The sequence below is a fragment of the Nyctibius grandis genome, chromosome 2, assembly GCF_013368605.1.
Source record: "Nyctibius grandis isolate bNycGra1 chromosome 2, bNycGra1.pri, whole genome shotgun sequence".
In the NCBI taxonomy this organism is placed as follows: Eukaryota; Metazoa; Chordata; class Aves; order Nyctibiiformes; family Nyctibiidae; genus Nyctibius; species Nyctibius grandis.
The window spans coordinates 16,880,588-16,904,344 of NC_090659.1; the positions used below are offsets into that span (position 1 = coordinate 16,880,588).

General features: G+C 40.1%; 1 protein-coding gene across 5 annotated transcripts in view; it reads right to left on the reverse strand.

The window, feature by feature from the left end:
- Positions 1 to 23,757, reverse strand: part of APP (amyloid beta precursor protein) — a 222,271-nt gene that overhangs the window by 68,473 nt on the left and 130,041 nt on the right. For 3 of the 5 annotated variants that reach the window (XM_068417764.1, XM_068417773.1, XM_068417756.1), the window contains exons 7-8: positions 20,448 to 20,615; positions 5,943 to 6,076 (exon numbers count right to left, since the gene is read on the reverse strand). In XM_068417764.1, the coding sequence (XP_068273865.1) occupies positions 5,943 to 6,076; positions 20,448 to 20,615 (302 nt within the window). The remainder of the gene's footprint in view (positions 1 to 5,942; positions 6,077 to 20,447; positions 20,616 to 23,757) is intronic. The other 2 variants (XM_068417788.1, XM_068417780.1) reach the window with 1 other exon arrangement.

A 23,757-nucleotide genomic window follows, 5' to 3' on the forward strand; every position in this document is an offset into this window, starting at 1 on the left:
ATTGATGGGTTTTCAGAACAACCATTCCCTTACCATCTTTATCCCCCAAACTAACTCTCTGCTAATCCTTATGATGAAAACAGGTATTGTAGGTAATGTGATAAGGAGACCTTTGGCTAGAACAGGTCTCTGCCTCTTTTATTTCTCTAAACCTTTTAAGTCATGAAAGGCAGGATAATAAACTGACAGCCTACACAGCTAGTTGGGAGGGATGTAAATTACAGGCTTCAGAGTTCAGTTCTGGTGCAACAAGAGCAAACGGCTTGTGAAAAAAACAGAATGACATGGCTGTTTGCAGAAACAATATTCAATGTAAAGACTGCAGGAAGCTGTGCTTTGAGTGTCAATTTTTGCAACCGAGAAGACTTCAATGGTTGAATGCATCTCTGTGTATATGCTAACTAACCGAAGATACAGCTGTCCTACAGCTATCTGTTGGCAGTCATGCTACCAACCAGAGAAAACTTCTCATCGAAGGTCATTGTTTGAGAGAATTATGAGTGACTAAGAAATATGCTGTAGCACTCTGTAGGAAACTAAAGAGGAAGAAGGGAAAAAAAATCCCCCAGATATGTATGTGCAGAAAAAGGCTGAACTTGGCCTCTATGCACTTATAAACCTATTCTCCTTCACTGAAAGCACAGATCTATCAAAGCCACACAGACTTATGGCTCTTCAAGGCTTGGCGGCTTTGTGCAGGGAAAATGACAACTTCTAGTTGGGATGTAAGAAGCAAGTAATTTCAAAGTCAGACTTCTTCAGAACTCAGGACTTAGTGCCTGACAGACTGCTTTTGAAATTGGCCTGTAGGGGACAGCAAGATGGAAAAAGGAAGTACAGAAGATGTCATTCATTATTAAGAGAGATGCTAAGCACAAAAATCTCATTATATTGAAAACAGCAGAATTTACTCCCATCTTTTACACTGGAGTACAGAAGCATATCTGCAAGAGAATAATTTATGACAGACATTTGGGTTACAGCAATCAGACCAGCAGAGGTGATTGCCTAAGGTCTCCTTAGTTAGAAGGTCAAAGTCATGCCAATAAGATGCCTACCTTTGTCAAAGGCTTTTGTTTCACGCTTAAGTCTTGACCCTTTTCCTGGTAATAACATCATTAAACCTCTCCAAAGAGCCCTGAATGTAACTGAGGGGGGTACTCCTACTAAGCTGACACAGTCAAGTTTTAAGAAAGGAAAGAGTCCACCCACACACAATAATAGAGATGGTGGGATCTAGGGAATACAGGGACCAGTATTATTTTTGCCAGGGACATCTTTGTTGGGGACATGGACAGTGGGATTGGGTGTGCTCTCAGCAAGTTTGCCGATGATACCAAGCTGTGTGGTGTGGTTGACATGCTTGAGGGAAGGGATGCCATCAAGAGGGACCTTGACAGGCTTGAGAGGTGAGCCTGTGCAAACCGCATGAAGTTCAACAAGGCCAAGTGCAAGGTCCTGCATGTGGGTCGGGGCAATCCCAAGCACAAATACAAGCTGGGCAGAGAATGGATTGAGAGCAGCCCTGAGAAGGACTTGGGGGTGATGGTTGACGAGAAGCTCAACATGAGCCAGCAATGTGTGCTTGCAACCCAGAAGGCCAACCGTATCCTAGGGTGAATCAAAAGAAGTGTGACCAGCAGGTCGAGGGAGGTGATTCTGCCCCTTTACTCCGCTCTTGTGAGACCCCACCTGGAGTACTGCATCCAGCTCTGGGGCCCTCACCATACGAAAGACATGGAGCTGCTCCAGTGAGTCTAGAGGGCCATGAAGATAATCAGAGGGCTGGAGCACCTCTGCTATGAAGACAGGCTGAGACAGTTGGGGTTGTTCAGCCTGGAGAAGAGAAGGCTCCAGCAAGACCTTACAGAAGCCTTCCAGAACCTGAAGGAGGCCTACAGGAAAGTGGGAGAGGGACTTTTTACAAGGGCTTGTAGTGACAGGATGAGGGGGAACGGTTTTAAACTGAAAGAGGGTAGATTTAGATTAGATATTAAGAAGAAATTCTTGACTGTGAGGGTGGTGAGACACTGGAACAGGTTGCCCAGAGAAGTTGTGGCTGCCCCCTCCCTGGCAGTGTTTAAGGCCAGGTTGGATAGGGCTTTGAGCAACCTGGTCTAGAGGAAAGGTGTACTTGCCTGTGGCAGGGGGGTTGGAACTAGATGATTTTTAAGGTCCCTTCCAACCCAAACCATTCTATGATTCTACGGCGCCACTGGCACTAAAAATCAGCTGAAGATCTCTCCAGGGTGTTGGAACTAGTGGCCTGCAATGATCCAAAAAAAATCTTGAACATAGCACCAGCCGTGTTCAGGCTGCTTGAGGACTGCAGTATTTTCAGATGCTTGCTTTCAAGCAAGATGAACTTCCAAGAAGCAAGACTATTTTAGGAAGCAAGGTATCATTAAGCTATGATTACTAATATATTCTGAACAGCCAGAGGAAGAGTAAATTTAACACAAGGATGTCACAAGAAAGTCTGTAAGTTTATAAGCCTTGTTGCTCCAGGTGTGATGCAGATGTATAGGCAGAAAAACTTCTATGGTTTGTAGCCTAAAGGGATGGACACGTAACAGCAGAACAGATTAAAACAGTCTGAACCAGAGGTGCATCAGGTCACTGTACAAGAGCACAGACTCCCCTAGTAAGAGAGCCCCTTGGAGCTGTGAACTATGAACTGACACAGCCACCAACAGAAGCTGGGTCTCTGCCTGCGCCAATATCTATGCAAGAGAAAAAGAAACACGAGTTGTCAGAATTTCATTGTAAACAAAGTGAAATCTCAGAAAGAGGATATACAGAATATCTGCATTTGCCCTGATGACATTTTGACTAAAATATGTACTTTCAATTTAATTTTTTAAATTATAAAATTCCCTACTCCTTAGATGATTGTTTTATATGTGAACTGGATCGCACATGAATTTTTTGTTAATTGGCTGCTGCAAAGTGTGTGTCAAATCAAGTACTGTTTTACAACTAGCTGCTCTATTAAATAAAAGAAATATCTGTATTTAGTGAACAAGCTGTTTTATTTCCGATTATGACATTTATCAAGAGGGAAGAATGACTTGATCATGTTCCAAAAAGACTGATCATTTCCTCTCTTTTTATAGAAGAAAAATGGGCATTTCTGCTCCTGTATAAGCCCTCATTTCTCAGCTTTGAAAGATCTGGACTTTGAGCTACTGTTTTGGTAAATAAAAATGAATAAATATGTGTGGTGCTGCTGGAGGACTTAGCTAGTGGCTCTCACTCACTAATTTTTTTTTTTTTTTTAAAGAGAAAAACATTGACAGTAAAAGCTTACTAAGTTAATTTATTTAGCATTGTTTCCAACATAACAAGTAACAGCTTCAAGTTCTTTTTTTAGTTAAATATATATTAAGAACACACCCCATTTAAAGAAAATGTAAAAAGCTGTTTAAAAATAAACTGCCAGAAAAGCAGACCAGTGGCATGGGACACAGACATATCACAGCTCATGTGAGGAAACACAGAATGGTAAACCAGCTGGCTTTTCAACTTCTCCATAAGGTCTTGTATTTTTCAAACATTTGAAATGCTAACTGGGAGAGGCGAGCTCAGTGCTGTACAAGATATTACTCACAGAAGGGAAAACTAATTTTTAAAAACTTAAGTTAACTCTCTTCTTGAAAGCTCTGCAGGGGTTCTGTGTACTTCAAGACATACATACTTTAAGCTGTTATTTCATAAGCAGTTTAAGAAAATTAAAGATCAAAGATCTTTCTTTCCTGATGTACTATCGTGCTGCTGTTTCCCAGGTCTGATTTAGCTTGCTGAACTGGCCAGAGTTGGTTATTTTACTTTTTTTCTTGGAAGAGTGACATAGCAGTGAGATGAGGGAGCTGACCTGCCTCACCCTGCAGCTGTACACTCATTAGTGCTGACAAAAAGGATGGCTGGGAATGTGCTAACAAGGGCAGAGCACACGCAGCACCAGCATGATCTTCAGTCGAACCCTTCAACCACAGCCTTCATTTATGAGGTTGCCTCAAACATGCATGGTAAAATGTGCAGTGCATTTACCCAGAATTTTTCTGATGCTACGGTTCAGTGCTTTTCCCAGTTAATTTTGTTGGCCTCAAGCACTGAAGTTGTATGGTCTCTCTGTGTGACATTTTCTGGGTGCCTGTGCATTTGATTAGCTCTTTTCCACAAGCCATCCGCTTTGTAGAAAATACACAGTTCACCCAAATACTGCCCTTAATTACCCAGCTTAACCTTTACATATTGGGATTTTGGAGACAAACCTGAAATTACAGTGAGAGTCTGAGGACTGTTCCAGGGAAACCTGCCTTTTTGCACTGACTGTCCTTTGCTTTCAGGTCACCTGCCCCAACAGTGTTTTTTAAAGAAAGGCTATTCCAAGGGGAGGTAATAATGGGGTGATGACTGCATTACCCACCAACCCTCCACGTGCCTGGCTGGGGCAGGATCTTTCTCCTCTGTCGGGCAGGCTGCGTGCACAACCTTTTTTATCCTCCTCTAGCCTGTCCTTCCCAAACTGAATACTACCCGCACATGGAAGTTTGTAACAAGGAGGACTAGGATGACACGCTCCCTCAGCAGGGGTACAGCACACAGGTGCCTTGCAAGCCATTGCTCACCATGCTCACCTCCCTCCAGATTCACCCCGTGGCTTCGGGCTGGCTCAGAGCCAGGAGCTGCATGCACCCAGGCTCAGCAACGCTAACGCCTCAGCCACTAGTTGTTTTAATGAAGTTGTTACTCTTCCAGAGGAAAGGAAATAATAACACTTTAAAAAGCATTAAATTGGCACTATTGTCTCTATTTGAAGAAGAGGCAGCTTGTTTGTGCTACAGTGCTTCCAAAGCGGAGGCAGATGGGGAGCATATATCTTCCCAAAGTGTCATACTCCTGGCATGTGGTTTGCACTGATTAGATGACTGCTTCAGGTAAGATGCCCTGCCCTGTTTATTGGAAAAGTGCCAGGCATAGCTACAGTGCCAGTATAAGAGCTTAATTTCAGGTTTACTCAAATGTTTTTGCACAAAGCTAAAGGTCGATGTGTCAGTAATACACAGAAACACTGAAAATGCAACAGGGGAACAAAGTTAAAAGGAAAAAGTATAGTAAAATAGCTACACAAATATATGCAGTGCATCTGAATTATACTACATTCATTTCTGTGGTTGTTCTATCCTAAAAAAATATGCACCACAGGCTTTCCTTTAAACCTCTTTCTTTGTTGTTATTAGAGCAGAACTGTGACATTTTTTTATTGGCATTGCTATTATAGACCCTGTTTCTGAGAGAGTGGATAGCTCATCTCTTAGTGTTCAATAGGATTAAAAACAGTGTACGGTTTCAGGCTACACAAATCTCTTTAGTTAAAGGAAAGAAAAGGGCTGATTCAGTTGGATTTTGGTTCTGTTCAAAAGCACTAATTTCTCCATTTTCTTCGGCTTTAGATGCATTTCATGCTACCTTGAGGCTCAAGACCATTAGATGAACATATGTGAACTTCTGTTACCCCAGGGCACAGCCACGTATGCATACACAGAGAGAACAAAATCACAAGCCACCTCCTTCAGCTGCTGCAAAGGTAGGACAACTAATACAGTGGTCAAGTTCTTTACTTAGAAACAATAATAATCTCACAAACCAAACATTCTTCCACAAAGATGAGAGCAATTTTTAACAGACCTTTTTCTCCTTTTTACCAGCACAAATAACTGTAGCAACTTATGATCACAGCTGTGACCCAACCACAAATGTATGTCCCAGCCAGCTGAATTCTTGGAGTCAGAAAGGCGTCAAATGGTGTACTTACAGCATTGCAAATAGGCAGGGCAGCTGGCTGAAGCCTTGGGAAATAAGAAGATGAAGGATCCCAAGCATCTTATGACTTGACAGACAAAACTCCCACATTTAGGAATAAAGAAATCTCCCCTTACCTGAGACATCCTTTCACGATGCTTAGCTTCAAGTCTCTCCTTGGCTTTCTGGAAATGGGCATGTTCATTCTCATCTCCAGGTGTCTCCAAATATTTGTCAACAGCATCAGGAGTGCTAGCGGCTGTGGTAGGGACTGAGATAAAATTTTGAGGTGGGGAGAGGAAGGGAGGGGGAGAAAAGCAGAATTTCTACTTTAGTACAGGTAAAATTTAGTCCGACCAAGCAAGAAACATCTGTTCCAATTTCCATCAAAATAAAGCCATTCATTTAACCTCAGAGGAAGATATAAAAATGTGGTTTAGGGGGATATGTTACACGCAGCAAATACATACAAATATACAAGGATTTCCCCTCTACACCATTTTATAAACTAGGAGAAACTCTGAAGAGTGAACAAAGCAAAGTTACTCAAACAGCTTAGAAACTGCTGCCAAAGGAAAAATTCCAAGGAAAAAAAAAAAGCCTGGCAATGACCAAAGTACATAAGCCTGCAGAAAGCCCTTTGCAAAGTTACATTTTGTATATTAGTTTTATTTTTAAAAAGTAAACTGTAACACTCGAGTGCCAGTGCAAATACGTTTTAAAGCACCTGTGGACCCCACAGCACCCCAATGAAATACCTCAAACCCTTCCCTTAGTGACGGTTTGGCCTCACAGATATTTACTTTTTTTGTAACAACTTTGATTAAGAAAACACCTCATTGATGCTGGAAATAATCAGCAAGCTTGCACTAATTGCTAGCCATTCCTGTCAGATAACTCGGCAATACCCGTCACACTGGCAGAGGAAAGATGTGCATTTGGGGTAATTCAGGCAAAGGAGCACCAGTTCCTTCCCTACACAGTAACATCCAACAACCCCTACACTAATGAGAGTAATGTTTCTGTGCGAGGGCCTTAACAGCAATTTAAAAAACTCTCCAATGATCATCACCTATTTAATTTCAACTATATTGTCCCTAAATATTTTATTATATAATTAGTTTCATTCCCCTAGTCACATTTAGTTCAACAATTGCAAAGTCAGGTTAAAAATTCTGACAAACAAAGACCGTACACATAGTTGCACAGTTTTTTTTTTTAAAATGCGTTTGTCCACTTGTACTATAGTTCACTTACAGACGTAATACGTTTTAGTAGATAGACTAATACACGTAGGGAAAAACCCATGACCCTCCCACACTCCAAACATTTCTCAATGTCTTCAACAAAAGCAAACTTTAATCTGAAGATCAGGTTAAGTAATAACAACCAGTATTTATTTATGACTTTCCCCAAAACTAGTTGAAATATAAACACACCTATGTTAAATTATTAAAAAAAATCATTTAGAAGTACATGTTAGTCCCAATGAAATATATCTTCAAATTTTAAGAGAAACTTAAACCAAAATCCAAACTTTTCCTCCAATTTTACCTCAGATGTATAACCCCAAAAGCAAAACAAACAAAAATCCCAAAAATGAACAGAAAAGCCTTTGTATTTTGCTGCATTTCAGATATCTCTACATGTTGTCTGCAATAGGCATGAACGGTTTTGGTTGCTGTTGGTATAAATTTCACAATGGATTTTTTAAGTTACTCACTGGATCAAAGGAAAGGCCCTGCTTGTCTCAAAAAAAAACCAAACCCCAAAACCAAATAATCTACAAGCAACCAAAAAAAATCCAACTGAGAAGTCATAAGCAGTGCAAATTATCACTCCCCCATCATTTTTAGATTTGTTTCATAAATATTGAATTACAAGTTTACATTTTGTAAAATTGCAAACTTTGCTACTGAAGTACCATAACAAGCAGGAACAAATCAGCTTCCTGACAAGCCACAAAAACTACAAAAATAGAATGCGACTCTTAACATTTTCAGTGGCTACACTCACAACTTCAGACAATTAAAAGTCTCTGATACTGTTATAAAAGCATAAAAATTTTCTTTATTTTTAAACTCTTAACGATAACAACGCATTTTCAATGTTGAAGTGGTTTGTGCTGCAGTGCAGTGCTGCCTGCCAGAAAGGCTACAGCCAGTGTTAGCAAATTCCAAAAACAAAACACCCAAAACTCAGACTGAGTGAAATCATTTCTGTAATGCTTAGAAGTTATTTCTAAATATCCTTGCCTTTTAATCTCTCAAGTATCAAATTAATTTAATCTTTATCCTTCCTAAAGCTGCAGTTAAGTATAGTACATTTTAATTCCATTTAGAAAATGAAAAGAAAATTTTATTTCAAAGGAGGAAGAAATTTAAGAGTGACAGACCAAGCAAAGGCCATCCCTTCCAGGCTCCTGTTTCCTGACAGGAGTTCATCAAACATCCCCAAGCAAGAGCAGTAAATACTCTTGGGCAATGTTTAACTAACCTTGCTGGATTTTCCTTCCATGACTCTAATCTTATTCCTGCCCCCAAAACTTGCATGAGATTTAACATTCACAATATGGTGTGGCAATGAGTTTCATAGTTTAATCAGGCTCCGTATGAAGAGGATTCCCTTCTGCCTTCACCATCCATCGCTGCCTCTTCAGGACACAGCAGGGTTTAGCATGGGAAGACTGAATAGGGGAGAAGTCTAGCACATTCTCTGTCCTTCTCCATCTTTTATAGTTTGTGGTTGTTTTGTTGTTTTTTTTTTTTTTTTTTTTTTTTAACTGAAAATCTGTACAAATGTGAGCAGAAAGAAGTGACGATCTAAATAACTGTCCAATAAATTATGCAAATTTAACCTTTAGTTTATTAAACGTGAAAAAAGGTCACCAGCATTTACACTGAGATCAGTTAAGCCACCTGTACGTTCAAGGTCTGATTTTCAAAAGCTCCCATCTCACACGCGTGGCCTTTATGGCCCAGATTTTCGGACGACATGCTTACTTCCCACTGGGATGCTTGCTGGCGTGTTTCTGAACAGGTGAGAGCAGTGGGTGCTGAGAACTGGCAAACGTGATTTCAGTGTCTGGTGCCAAGGATGTCAGAACACCCAGCCCCCTCCAAAAGCTGTGCAAAACCAAATCAAAGACCAGGCATTAAACACCACAGACCTGGATGCCTGAGAGAGCCAGGCTGTGCCCAGGAGCATGGGAAAGGATGCAGGCAGTACACTGATATCCGACCGCAACCTGCTCTCTCAAGCTAACATTAAAAGAGGGTAATGCTAACGAAGAGCAATACTGTGTAACAGGAGAAAGATACTACCCCGACCTTGTGCAAAAGGCTGGTGTAACATCACACATGGGTCTCCACTATGTGCTCCCGAAAAGAGGGCTCAGAAACAGGCGTGTGGGCTGATGGCAGCTTGGGGTACCCGTCTCATGGTGAGAAGCTCAATCGGTGACACTCATCCACCAGGGAGTGGACTACTAATTTAATTTAGAAAATCTCTCCTGAGAAAAGATTTCTGATAATAGCTTTATTGGAAAGAAGCACCTGTGGTCTGATGGTTGGAAACCAAACCTAGGCAGAAATAAGGCTGGAAATCCATACCAGAAATAAGCCACCCACTTTCAGTAGTAACTACAATTAAGTTTTTGAACAACTTATGCAAAGATATGCTGATTCACCCAAAAGCATCCTTGAAAACATCCTGCTTCGGCATCTCCTTCCAAAACCCAGCCAGTGAACACACGTGAAAGCAAGGGGTAAAACAGGTGTTTTCTCCCTCCCTGCTCGCTTCTGGCACCGGCCCATGTCCAGCAAATGTCACAGCAGGCCGGGCTTGTGCAAAGCCAGCCGTAAGGGACTCAAGCCTGCCTACTGCTCCTGGAACATTTATTTGGCCGCTGGTGGCTTCAGAGACCAACCAACCTACCAACACGGACCACATCTCACTCTGCAAACAGAGACACTATTTAAACTCTTAAAAACCAGGGATAATTTTCATTAAAAAGAAGTTCAGCATGTATGTTTAGGAAAATACTAAAAGGTGAGATGAAATGGTCATATACGCTTCTGTTTTCTGTTAGAACTGCGATTCAGAAGCGGTCTTTTTATGAGTGATTAGCTATTCACATAATTTGAAATCAGAAGTGTTTCTGACAAAAAATAACTAGTCTGCTTAAAAACAAATAACCCTACAAGATTTCACTCCTTGTATTTACAAAGCCTGCAAATGATTATGTGACAACTACTCCATCCAGTATTAGAAAAATCATAATTATCAATAGTATGTTAAAAAACCCTTGCGATTCCAACATAACGATAACCAAGAGCCTACCCTCCCCCCCAAGAAACAAAGACAGTTACAAAAACACTGAGCCTCCCTTCTTCTGCACAAAGCAGAAACATTTCAAAATTTCTTCACAGCTGTTGGCCATGAAGAACCTATCCTCTACACTCCAGTACATTTGGGATCTTTGTTTCTAGAAATGTATTGCATGTTTTCTCATAGTAAATTGGGAACATTTGGTCAGACATCAGTTACGTGTAAGCATTCCTTAAAAATGTGCAGCCTGATCTCATTTTTTGACCACATCTGCTCTTAGAAGGAGGCTTCATTTTCCATGTATTGCTTGTTTTATAATGTAACTCATTCTACGACTGCATGAAGACTGATCAAAAAGTGTGTGTTGACAGGTGTGGAAGAAATGTGGTATCAGATGACATTTTCTTCACACTTGCACTCATTTTACCTGTCAATTCCCAAACATATTTTTTTTTTAATTTTTATTAGACTTTAAGATCCTAATCCTTCTGGAGACACAGGTTCAATAATACGGCTAAATTATGCTGTACACATTTTACTACTTAACAACAATCCTTACATATCAGAAGACCAGGAAAAAAAAAGCAAGAAAAATGAAACAATATGCCTCCAGAGCCTGTTTTACTATTTCGCATAAAAATAAATAATCCCTGTCAGCCTCTCCAGTGAATGAAAGAACAGTCGCTCACCAACCTCATATGAAGTGAAAGGATTAGTAGATGCCTCTTTTCTAAATGACATAGGCTGTTCCCATCATAAGGTGGGAAACCATCCGAAATCCACATATGCAACTGCCTCATTAATGAAGGATTAAGATCAAAGCTTTCAGTTGCTGACTAAGATCACAACTAATTATTGCACTTCTGACAATCACAACTGCGTATGGAATATCTTTAGCAAGAAGGGTTTCTGTTATTGCTACTGCTACCTTGTGACATGAGCTGTTTTTACAAGATGGTATCCCCATTCTTTTGCAAATATGCTACTCTGCATACAGCAGAGTAGCAAAACCAACAAACAGAATCTAAACAACAGGGAAGGAAAACAACAATTACCTTTTTATTACAAAACAGACAAATTACCAACTGAATGATACAAGACAAATGAAGGCTGGGAAAGGTTTGTCTAAGATTGGAGCAAACTACCATTCTTTTAAACATAGAAAAAAGGATGTACCAGAATGAGTTTTTACATAAGAAGTTGTTAAGTTTAATAAAATTTAATTACTTGGAGAAAAGTGTGTACTGAACTGGTATGCTTTCTAGTAGAGATCAATACTGGGGCACAGAACAGTAAGTGTATTTACATACTACATACAAATTATAATCTACTACATTATAGAGAAAACTATTCTCATTCTTCGCACTGTAAGCTGAAGGACCAGCAGGCAAAGTGCCATTCCTTTTCACTTTTAATTACTTTCTCTTCATACACGCTTTCACCAAGACCACTTTCTGAACCCTGACTAAAACTAAAAAATAAAGCGGGGGATAGAGATCCTTCTCCCACAGTCAACAGCACAAGGGAGACCTTGTGAGAATGAAACCAGACGTGTCCCCAGTTTTAGTGTTTTACCCGTAAGTGGCAAGTTGCTGCTGCTGCTTGTTTCTTTTTCAGGCTTTGGTGGGCAAATAGACAGCACTGTTGTGCTCCAAGGATGGCGTCACCCCTGGACTGGCAGGAGTTCTGGGAACCAGATCTTTTGCCTCATGGCTCATCAGCGCATCCCCCTGCCTGGAAGCTAACTGCAGAGCAGTGAACTGTGCCGATCATGATCAGAGCCTGGTACTCCTGTCCTTCAGGCCACTCAACTCCAGCTGTCCACTTGTTAAGGCTCATCCATTTCAACTACATATTTATCACTCAGCCTCAAAACGTAACCATTCAGCTGGGTTTTATTTATCTTGCACATTTCCTATATCACCATGTTTTGACAAGTATCTTTAAGACACCTAAAAAGTCTTTGAAAGTAAAGTGTTCTTCAGAAAAACTGAGGAATTCTGACTACAATGGTGGGGACTTAGAAAGCACAAAAAGGGGACCGACAGACTAGACAAAAAGAAATACACTCTTCTGTCAGAAAAAATATACACATGTTGGTATTGAATTAAGAAAAAAAGGCCCCTGTAACAGTAGTGGTTGTATGCTCAGGTATCACATCTGAAGAAGTAAAAAGAATCGCCAGTTCTGAGACTTGACTTCTACACCTTCAATTTCAAGCTGCCTCTTAGCTTCCAAAGTTTTGTTAAATTAGATGAATGTTCATAAAGTGGATTAAAAAGCACACTGTTTAAAATGTCTACTAATTTAATTGAAAGAGATTTCACAGGCACAGGTGACATGAAGAGACTTAACACAGGAAAGAGAACTCAGTGTTCCAGAGGGATGCTCTTTCCTTTCTTAATAGTTGGGTTATCTCTTTGTTTTTATTACCCATCAAGGCTGAACTACTTTGTCGTAAAAGACTGCACATAATTTCTGTAATATTTCGTAACTTGCATTAGTATTCAAAGAATAATTACAGGTCAATGTAGCAATCTTGGTCAGAAAATATAATTAAGTGTATTAAGATGGAGAAATCACAAGTTACATTCCCTTTTAAACTTTACTTTGCAAAGACTGATCGTATCTTCCTTTGATATGTTATAATTTAAGTAGTTGTCATGGCTTCAAAACAATAGGCAGCTTGAAAGACAGTTTAGTGAAATCCCTCACGGAGACTTCTTGAAGAAAAAAAAAACCCAAAACATACCATACTCACATTATTCCCCGTCTATTGCCTTAACTGAAGTTGACACCTGACACCTAAACTAGCTTTAAGTTAAATTTTGCCATATAAGAATCCGTGTGAGAACTTCAGGATACATTTCCTATCCACGCACAGCTAGAAATTGGCAATCATGCTTTCATTGCATCTCCATGAATGCAACTTCCTCTTCACCAGCCCTGACAAATGCAATTTTGCCTTGCTTATATCCATTCGACACTTATCTCAGCCATTAATTGTTCAGATCACCCCCTTCTGAGTTCTTCAATTCATTCTGTGCTTGGGAGGAGGTCCCCAAAGCAAACTTTCCTCAAGCATCTTTGCAATACTCTGTTTCAAGGTCATTCTCTTTTGCTTTGTCACTACAAATTTAAATATTTATGAGGGAAAAAACACCATTAAATTATTTCACCTGTTACATCAAATGAGATTGCTGTGAGCAAATACAAGATAGAAGTATTCTCCTGAACATGCCTTCTGCCAAGGTTGTAAACAAGAGTCATCAAGTTCCACAGAGTGAAAAAAAGAACTGTGGTGAGACCCAACAAAACAAGTTACAGCAAAAACAGTACCTACCATAATACATTACATTAATAAAATTCCTAGTGCTTGAAATTATCAATAGTCTAACTCTTGTATATGAAAACACTTGCATCATTTCCCTTTTGAATCCTAAACTTTACCCAACTGCTTTTTAAAAAGGCGCTTTCCAACACTGGCTCCATGTGTGGTTCAAGGCGAAACACAGTGAAAATTTATATAGATGAAGCAGCCATGGAAACAGAAATTAGTCACTTGCATCCACTAAAGGTGGTAGTCAAAATTAGCAATTTAAATAGATTACACTAGAACTCATGCCATTACAGCTCCTAAGCACTGAATGAGAAGGGTCAAGCACTCACAATGAATGAAGAACTGCAAAAGTATGTTTTTCTTAAGATTTCACGTACACTATTTAAAAATGGCCTCAACTTCATCAAGACGTATGATTCAGCTGAGTTTTCATGCCAGAGAAAATAAAACCCAGCAGATACAGGCAATCCATGCTGGAGATGGTGGGAGAGGGACACATTTAAGTTAATTCTTGAGAGGTAATGTCGCCTTTACTGCTAATTTCGGAAGCAGTAAGACAACTGAATATAAAGAGCCTTTGTGATGAAGCGACAGGTTGTCCTAGTGACTGGCTTAGTGAATTTGTAATAACTTGTGGTTTTTTATTCATTCAAATGAAAGCCTTCGTATTTATTATGTGAAATGCTTCCTTGCAATATCACTACTTATAAAGGCAGATTTTTGCATTTGAAATGTTATCACTAGACTTCTGTATTTTAAATTATATCTCCTGTAGTGCTGTGACAAATTAGTATTGTAGCTAGTTGCTGCGATGAGTATTTTCCAGCACTAAGTGCACTGTCAAAAAAAATGCATTCCTGGCATGAAGCAACTTGCAAGCTCTGCTGCTTTTATAGCAGAGGCCTGCTAACTCCACCATAAAGCTCACGAGCAGTGAAAGGGCAGTATCACCCAGTCCAGATGAACGTGCTCTAGATGTGGCCTGCTTTCTGTCTTTGAGCCTCCTACCTGACGTCAAGCTCAACCAGTCTCTGTAGTTGTACAGATGAAATGAGCAATCACCCAGTAAATAAGATAAAGGATTAAAATGTGCTACCTAAATAAAAATTGGTTATATTTTACCATTCTGCTTATAGGAGTGCACTGCAGTTCTTTAATGCCTTAGACACGCTCTGGAAGTTGGCATGCAAGTTTAGCTGCCAAAACCTTTTACTTCCTGCTAACTAGGGAGATGTCAAGAACCCAAACAAGTAACAAATGGATAAAGGAGATTACTGACAACAGGATTATCATCCTATAAGCCACTGCTGTTGAAAGGTAGAGATTGTTATTTGCAGTACCTCTGAAGCAAAATTAAACTGGAGACTGCAAAATGCTAGAGGTCATGAATTTTCCTCTCACTTACGAGCATGAACTGGAAACACATTAAGACCGACCTAATCAATTATCAGGGACAGACCGATACTGATCTGTAGGCAAGCCGAAGTTAAACTAGATGAAAAGCATTAAGAGTGGATCCCCCATATTAGTGTTAGTCTTGTGCACAATATTTTAATCTAAATTTAAGAGGGTGTGAAATTCCATGTATATTATGAAATTGTAGCTTTTTAGTGTGTTTCTTTTTGTATATTCCATTTGAAATGGAAATAAAGTATCTGCCACTTAAAAATCACGAACAGATTTAGCAAGTTTGTAAGTTTACAACATTTGGCCTAGAGAATAAATACTGTTCTGCCTAAATTCACTTAAAATCTATGACCATGCTCTAAAATGATCAAAAATAAAACAATGCATGTTGACATTTAAACTTATTACTAGGTTTCAGAGTTTACGCAAGGAAGGAGGCAACTGACAACACTGAACCCTGTTGGTTCCCTCTGCTGTTAGCCGTAGGAATTCAAGACAATGATAAAACCCCCTATTTAATAAAAAAAGTAATTTTAATGATATGTCAAAGTTTTCAAAAACTGACTGTGCCACCAGAGTACAGTTCACTCCCACTAGATGTAGAAAAAATGAAAACACAGCAGCATGAATTCCACCCCACTCTGAACGTACCACACCACAGCTGCAGGAGCTGCTGGGAGAGCCGTCTCCTATACAACAGCTGACAAATGAAGCACATTTAAGAGAACAAATTTTTCCAGCTTTGAAGCTCCTTGTGTCCCCAAGTTAAGACTTAAACATTAACATAATTTCAAAATAGTACTTATTAAAAAAATATATTTCCTATAGCTTTAAGGATGTTTAACAAGCAACAATTAAGAGACAAGTGAAAAAATTCATACAATAGATTACTTTTTAGTATGACAGTAAGACAGAAATCATTCCTTCAATAACAGCAATTTATCATCTTCTGCTTATTCTTGTCAATACATACCCATTCTGAGGTCATTAAATCTGAATTAACTGCCTGATAGAGCCTAACGACTTCAAAGGAGCCATTATGGCCAGTCACACAGTAGAAGTTTGAGTCCTTAAATTGAATAGAAACCGCAGACAGTATCGAACATCCTTATTAAAAATCAATACAGAGCGAGCATGTGGTCTGGCAGGCTGAAGGAATTGGTAACAAGATCCTTAAAGCCTTCTACTTCTAGGGTAATTATATATCAATTCCCATGTAGCCAGGTGATGAATGAAAAAATTTGACAGTAGTAGCTCCTACCCAACAGACAAATCATTTTTGTCAGACCTCAGAGCATCGGTCTAATTTGTTGATAGTGGAGAGAGTCTAAGGCTTTGCATGACAGGACAGACTCCCCTTTTCAGATCAAGGCAAAGAGACTTCAGCAAGGAAGCAGAATAAAACATGATTTTTTTTTTTTCTGTAGACAGTGTGTTCAGGGTATTAGTATTCAGCAATCATACTTTCAGTATTCATAGTATGTGAGTATTTGTGACAACAGAACATCCTCAGGTTTTGGTTCAGCCGAATTTCAACGTATTATGAGAAAAATAACCTCACATCCCACCCCTTCATCCTTTGCCCAGTATTCAAGAGAAACCCAACTGCTATCCACTATTTCATATTACTCTCTGTCAAAACTAACTAGTTTATCCTGCAAAGCAAACTACAGCTAGACAAAGGAAAGACGTGCTTTTAGCATCCATCTTGTCTCCTGCCTAAGAGAGGCTCACTGTTTTTTTTATAGGACACAAGGGAGCAACAGTAATGTGAACACTGGAGAGAAAATGAATAAAGAATGGAGTAAATAAATAAGCATTGAGGGGGGGTGGGGGCACAAAGATCAAGTTAAGGGTGACAGGGAGAGGAAAGACAGGACAGAACAGGGGTGGCCTAGATGGAAACTCAACTCTACTCTTTCAGCAGCATTAGATCGGTATCAAACACAAGATCTCACTTAAGTGCTGAAACATATCACATTCAGCACTTCTAATTATTTTCTTTAAGATTTCTACTCCGCAAAATGATGAAGAAAAAGGAGAAACAGCATGGAGATACTGAAACAGTAGATGAAATCAGAGGAAAACAAAGTTATTTTAGGAACAGAAATAACAGGTGTATAAATCAGGGTACAAAATACACTGAAATAACATGAAAATACAGGAACAAAAATATAACTAAAGTAGCTTGGAAAGTGTACCCTATAGACTCAAATGTTGTTTGAGAAACTACTGAAGAAAAAAAACAGGAAAAATCCCTCTGGACAAGAGGGACAAAGACAAGAACAGCTCTATTTTTCCTCACTGCCAGTTGTTCAAATGAAGCCAAGCAGCTCAAGTACTCAACCTAGCTCCATTTTCCTTAATGAGAAAATGACTCAGACCAAAAAACTGGGAATCCCAAAGAAAACCAAGATAACTATGGAAAGAACGCAAAAGGTAACGCTCTTGGCCTTGTTTTATTGAACTGAACCTAAGGGAAAAAAAAAAACCCAAACCCAACTTCCATGAGATAGGAATCTCCGGGGCTTATCTGAATATCCTAATGAATATCATATATAGCAAATTTAAAAGTTGTTTCTTATTTCATTTCTGATTCCACATGCTGCGAGAGAATTGCCAGTCTTAGAAGAGAAGATCATTTATCCTCACAAACAGCACGAGCTGAACAACTTCTGCTGCCAAGAGACAAGTTTGAAGAAGGAAGACAATCCAATTTCCAAGTTTCATTAAATCCATAATATTCTTTTTAAGATCATGGCTGAGGTCACTCCTTGTAGCAGAAGACTTACTTACTGCAAAAAGATCTCTAGGTTCACTGGAAGTATAATACAGTAAACTCTTCTGGCTTGCTATTACAAGCAGTCGGTGCTATGATTTCACCTACAACCTGTATATGAAAGGCAACACCACTGCATTATCCAAGTGACAAATCAGAATCTCATCCCTCCAAGTTTTATTGTGTAAGAATAATTCTCATGAAGTCTGTTTTGTGATGTGATTGCTCTTCTAGTCAGCAACACCCTTCCCTCTGTGTAATAATTTTGCAGCACTATGAAAGCCAGAAAGGAAACGCTCAGATTTTAAGTGCTGGGTGAGTAACTAGAACTCTGTATGCAAGATGCATGATCGTCAGAGATCTTTGAGTCCGCACAAAGGCCCACCGCAGGTTTGGGACAAAGAAGTGCATCTATAAGGCTCAGTTTGACGGGCAGGAGCCAAAAGCAAGCTGTAAAAACTGGATTTTTAACAAAACTGCAATCCTGCAAGAGTCAAGATTTACTCCAAGTCCTTATTTATGCCATTTTCCAGCCCTCACAAAAATATTACAGATTTTTTAGTGATGCTGACAAAGCCAGTAATAATTCTTAATTCCCACCAGGTACGTGAAAAGGCTGACTTTTTCCAACAAGAACCAGAGTATGCAGCTTTTAGAAACTCTTATAAGGACCATAAAAGTAAAATGCTCAGCACAGAAGGTCAATAGCTGCTCCTCATTTAATCCCACCTTGCTGGACATGAAACTTAAGGATGAAGGCCCACTCCGCCCTGCTTTTTCTTTTTAATTTCTGGGCAAAGGAACAGGTACTGTCACAGGAGGTGTAGTATCAGAGGTAGGTGACTTTCATTTGCCTCATATAGATCAAGGTAAACACCTGAAGTATCCAAAGCTCTGTGGAGGTAAACCATGTTCAGTCCCGTCATTCTTCCCTTGCTAACTGAGACTACTTCCAGATGCAAAGTAGCAAAAGGTTCTGTTTCTCAGCTGTTTTCCATTGTTAGTTTAGATAGCCATCATCTTGTCTGGGATCCAATCACCACTTATACAAGATACTCACCCATGTGTGACTGGAAAAGGTAATCGTCCTTTACAAATTCTCTGCTGGCCGTAACAGTAAAGAATAAACACAGCCTCATCCTGGCTACCTGAAACTAAATGTACAAGAGCTCAAGTGGCTTTTCTAGGCTTACTGTTCAACATATCTCTCACTGCAGTGTTTTTTCTATGCCTCTAATCTGCATGAGCCAACTATCTTCAGTTTACTTTTTCTTTCCTCCTTCCATGTCTACAATATCAACTGCTCGTCAATATCACATACCCTGCATTTTTCATTGCATAAATATTTCTTCTTTAAAATTCTTTTTTTCTACTACTGTCCTAATTTAACTCATTACAGAGTCCCAGTTCTTCTTGTCTGTCATAGGGCACGCAATCAGAGACAAACCATGTTTTGCATCTCTGGAAACCTCTTACCTAACACAGCCACTTAATGGTTCGAAATTTCATTCTTTTAGCTCATATATTATAGACCTCACTCCAATCTACTGCATAGTTCTTCTCTCTCTTCACATCTTCTGTCTTGTTGCAGAACCTGATCACTGTCCATGACGTATCCTCCTCACTCGCCTTGTGGTAGACTTTTTCCATGTCCCTCTGTGGAGTTTGCCGTGAACAGCTCTAAAAGATGCTGAGATGAACTGCAGCTGGAGCACCAGAGCAGCAATCCTGCCTCCATCCCTGCTCTTGCTCCTGGTCCAATAAAATACAGGTCAGCTCCTCTACTCCATGACACACATAGCGTACCTTGCTAGGGCTCTGCACGCATTTGTGTGCATTTTTAAGCGTTCAACTTACTGCAAACATTCCTAGGTGCAGTTTGGAAAATATTTCACTAAAAGGAGCCCTAATGGACTGCTTCTGTTCTGCTACTCCATACCCTGTGAGTAAGCAGGGCAGTGAGATATGTACTCACTCTTCAATGTGTCAGATGTAAACAGCAGCCAATACTCTCTCAAGAATACATGCCAGCAAGGAAGATGGGAGGGCAGCGTACCAGAGGCTCCCAACCCAAAACCCAGCTGATAAATCCACTGTCTGATTCATCAGCTTCAATACCCTGTGATGGAGAAAGCCACACTTCTCAAACCAAAAATCACAGAGCAAACACTCCTTCTTTAGGGAAAATGATCATTAAAATATACTGTGTGTTAAGCAAAGTAAGTAGGAGGTGATTCACATCCACATGTATTGCAGTCCTCAGGGAAATCTAAAACAATAAATGTCATTTCTCTCCTTTCGTTGCAAACACACACAAAATATTCAAACTCAAATCAAACAAAAAGAAAAAAAACCCTGGAAATAAACATTGTTATTTTAATGAGCTTATATCACTTTGATTAAAAAAGGTCAGAAATAACACATGAAAACACACTGTACAAACTATGAGCTATTTTTAAACTTACCCGAGGCTTCCCTAAAGTTTGTGTTTTTTCCTGCACATGCATTGTACGTGCACACACACAGACACACAAAATGTCAGTACGCTTTGACGGAAAATTAAGAGAAGGTGAGTGCGAAGGCCTCGTCTAAGGAAGTGTTAGGCTTTTAGCTACCTACTTGCAGACCGCCGTCTACAGCACCAAGAAGTTGCCCACTACCATGCTGGGTTAGCAAGAGGCTAATGAGGATCTAGCAGTGAGCGGAGGCATTGGACAGACCGCGGCTGAGGGTTAGTGTGAGCCCAGGCCCGCTCCCATGTGGCAGGAGACGTGGAGGGGCACTTACTGACGCTGCCACAGACCGCCATGCAGTACTCCTCCGAGTCAAAGTTGTTCCGGTTCCCGCCGCAGCCGCCGTAAAAGAAGGGCGCACACTTTCCTTCGGCCACGTCAAAGTACCAGCGGGAGATCATCGCACGGCAGGGACCAGTCTCGGCTTGCTCAGAGCACACCTCTAGTCACAGGAGACCCAGAGGAACCACATTTAGCATGTAAATGGTATTGTCTTGGTTTCTTAATTAGGTGCCTCTCAGTGCCCACTGAGGAGAGCGAGGAAGGAGATGCACCAGGAGGTATTCTGGGGAACAGGAAACCCCTTCCCTGGAAAACCACCCCGGAAGCAATGAAGGTAAATTTTGAACTGACTCAGATTTGCACCCCTAAGTCTGCTTCGCCTGCTTTTATCTGCATACATTGAGGAGCATTGCCCTGAAACAAGCTCCATCACTGTGGCAATGGTCCAAGCGCGAAGTTTCGTCTGCTTCCAGGCCAGAGGGGTACAACCACTGGTTGTCCATGGGGTCTGCCAATGGCCCCAGGCAGATTCCTGCCCAAGCAGTCCACTCAGTATTTGTCTGGAAGGGAACATCTGAAAGCAGAAGGAGCCACATTTTTTCTTGTTTTTTTTAGCTACATACTCCCTCCCTGCCCAAACTAAGAAGGCTTCCTAGCTTACACAAAAGAAAAAACAAAACCAAAATATTTATGAGTTATAGAGGAAAATAAATTCTCTTCAGACACTTGTTTATATATATATTCACCACTGAAGAAACTCCCTTTTGCAAGCCGCCCAAGCACAGCGTTTTTAATTCATAGTTTGAGAGCTCACATAATATAAAATTACTGCCATAGCTTTAACCCATGCATGGGAGGAAATCTCATCCCCAGTGAATATATACAGGAAAAAAATTAAAGCGGTTTGCGTTTGTGTTCACTGTGAGCTGCCACAGTCTCTGCCTACATCCTGCAACACATGAAAATGTAAGGGAAGAACCAAACCACACAAATTAAAGGAAGACAAAGCAAATTCTGCCTGCAATTTGGAATTCAGCCAATTACACATGTAAACGTATAGCCCTTTACCAATAATGTTCCAAACAGACAAAACCAGTTTTATCTTTCAAATAACTGCCTAAGTCCTTTCAAATCTACACAATGTTAAACACCAACACGCCCCTCATTTGCTTTCATCCCATACACCGCATCGGCAGACAAACTGGTACGCTCAACTAGAGGCTTCTAAATTCTCTGCATATATTTGAATTTTGTGGAAGGCAGATCCCCAGGGGTTGAAAGGTATGAAGAAATATCAGTGCATTAGCTCTGAAAATCCCCCGCATGCTCATCACCCCTCCGATGTTGGCTACAAAGAATCCTACTTTTTAGAGTCTGTCCTGATCCATTACTTCGCTCTCCCCAGGAACACCGTTATTTATAAACAGATTTTATGTGCAGCTGGCATTGTCAGTCACTGTATACCTACATTTCCTTAAATGTATAATATAGGTATAATTTTACATGTGTTTAACATACTCACATATCGTATCTATAAATAATGTCAAGAATCAATTTTAGGGAGCATAGGTTTGCTCTAACAGATCTAAGTGTATGCAACAATCAAGGATGTGCTACAAATGTGGCAATTCTGTACCAAGCAATTAGGGGGAAAGGAATAGCAGGGGGTGAAGGAATACTCATTTTTCCACTTTAAGAAAAAACAAAATAAGTATATTTAATTTCACAACACATTAATTACAATTAATTGTATGCTACCATAGCATTAATTATAGACCACATTTAGTATATGTGTTTTTTCTGATTTATTTTAAAATCAAATTCAGCCCCGCCGGCCAATTATACAGTCAAATCTTCACACAAAGCTAACTTTGCACAGCCTTGGAAGAGCTGCCACATGTCAATTAGAAATGAATAGTGACTCTTGACGTTAAAGAGACAGGTATAATCAAGAGAATTCTTGCTGATGGGAAATGTCATTTAAAAAACCCACAAAGGTCTCAACAACTCAGTCTGTCTTAGTTACCATTGCCTACGGGCTGACCCCTGCCCACACAGTAAGCGCCTTACAGCTTTCCCTCAAAATGCTAGTTCTGCTACAAAGTCTGATTTATTTCATTTTGCACTGTTAAGTGTTATCAGGATGGGAATGGTTCACAGATTTAATCTGAATTTTCCTATAGGTACCTCACTCACAGAAATAGCAGCAGAGATTTTTTTTTCGCATGTACAAAAGCAAAATTGCTCATCAAACAACTGATGCCAGAGATAACAAGGAACTGGCTCTTTGGAAACTCAAGTAATTTATACACATGAAGATGCACTTGAACAAGGAAGCGTCCCTCCCTCCAGCCTGCACAGCCAACCTAAATGGTGATTATTTCACCGCAGAGAGAAATGGTCTACTGTGCAAACAGTTTATGACCAAAATGAAGATTAAACAAGAGAGGGGGAAAATGCTCTGGGTTCCTGTTTCACTATTGCTCTGTTTGAGGGAAGCATATTGCTGGCCCAGTCTAGGAAACTTCTTGCTGCTGTCGTACCTTTCCCAGTGTTGCCACCACCATCTGTTCTCTGTGGAGGGGTTGAAGTAGCGTTCCTTCACCCCTGCTTTGGGACGAAGGTACATTTTTAAACCAGCTTCAATGCCTGGGAAATGATCCCGTTGCTCCTGTTGGTGGGCCAGTTGCTCCTCCCATGCCTCTCCATAACCCCATCACTTGTCCTCACAGAAAAAGGACACCGCATTTGATCCTCAGATGTACCACCTCGTCTGAGAAGATGTGTAATGAAGTGCAGAGATGGGAAATTCAACAGGTTTTCTTGGGCTATTAATCCAAATACCATTTCCCCTTCCACTGCTACCTAGTGTAGCATTAATGCCTATGATGGATGAGCTACGTTTTTTTCACATATACTATACTAGCAGCAGAGAGGCAGCATACGCTGCTAAATAATCAAAAAATTAAAAGCTGTCTTTTCTTCATATATTAAACTTGTTGCTGAAAAAAGATTAAAGGATGAGTTACTTTTTGCCACCATGTAATTCAATTCTACTTGATACCACAAATAATTTGTATCCAGTTCAGCGTCAATGGTGAACTTTGCTTTGTTTAAAGAACTTGCTCACTCTCCCCCTTCCAAAGATGCATTTTTGCCTTTGGCTCCATGAAACTGGATAAAATTAAAGAGGACAAGCCTTTGCCACAACCCAGGTTCATAAGCAGTCTAAATTCTGGTTTTAGACGCTTACAGTTTTCAAACCATCCTTCTTCAAGAGTAAAATTTCTCTCATCTTCTCT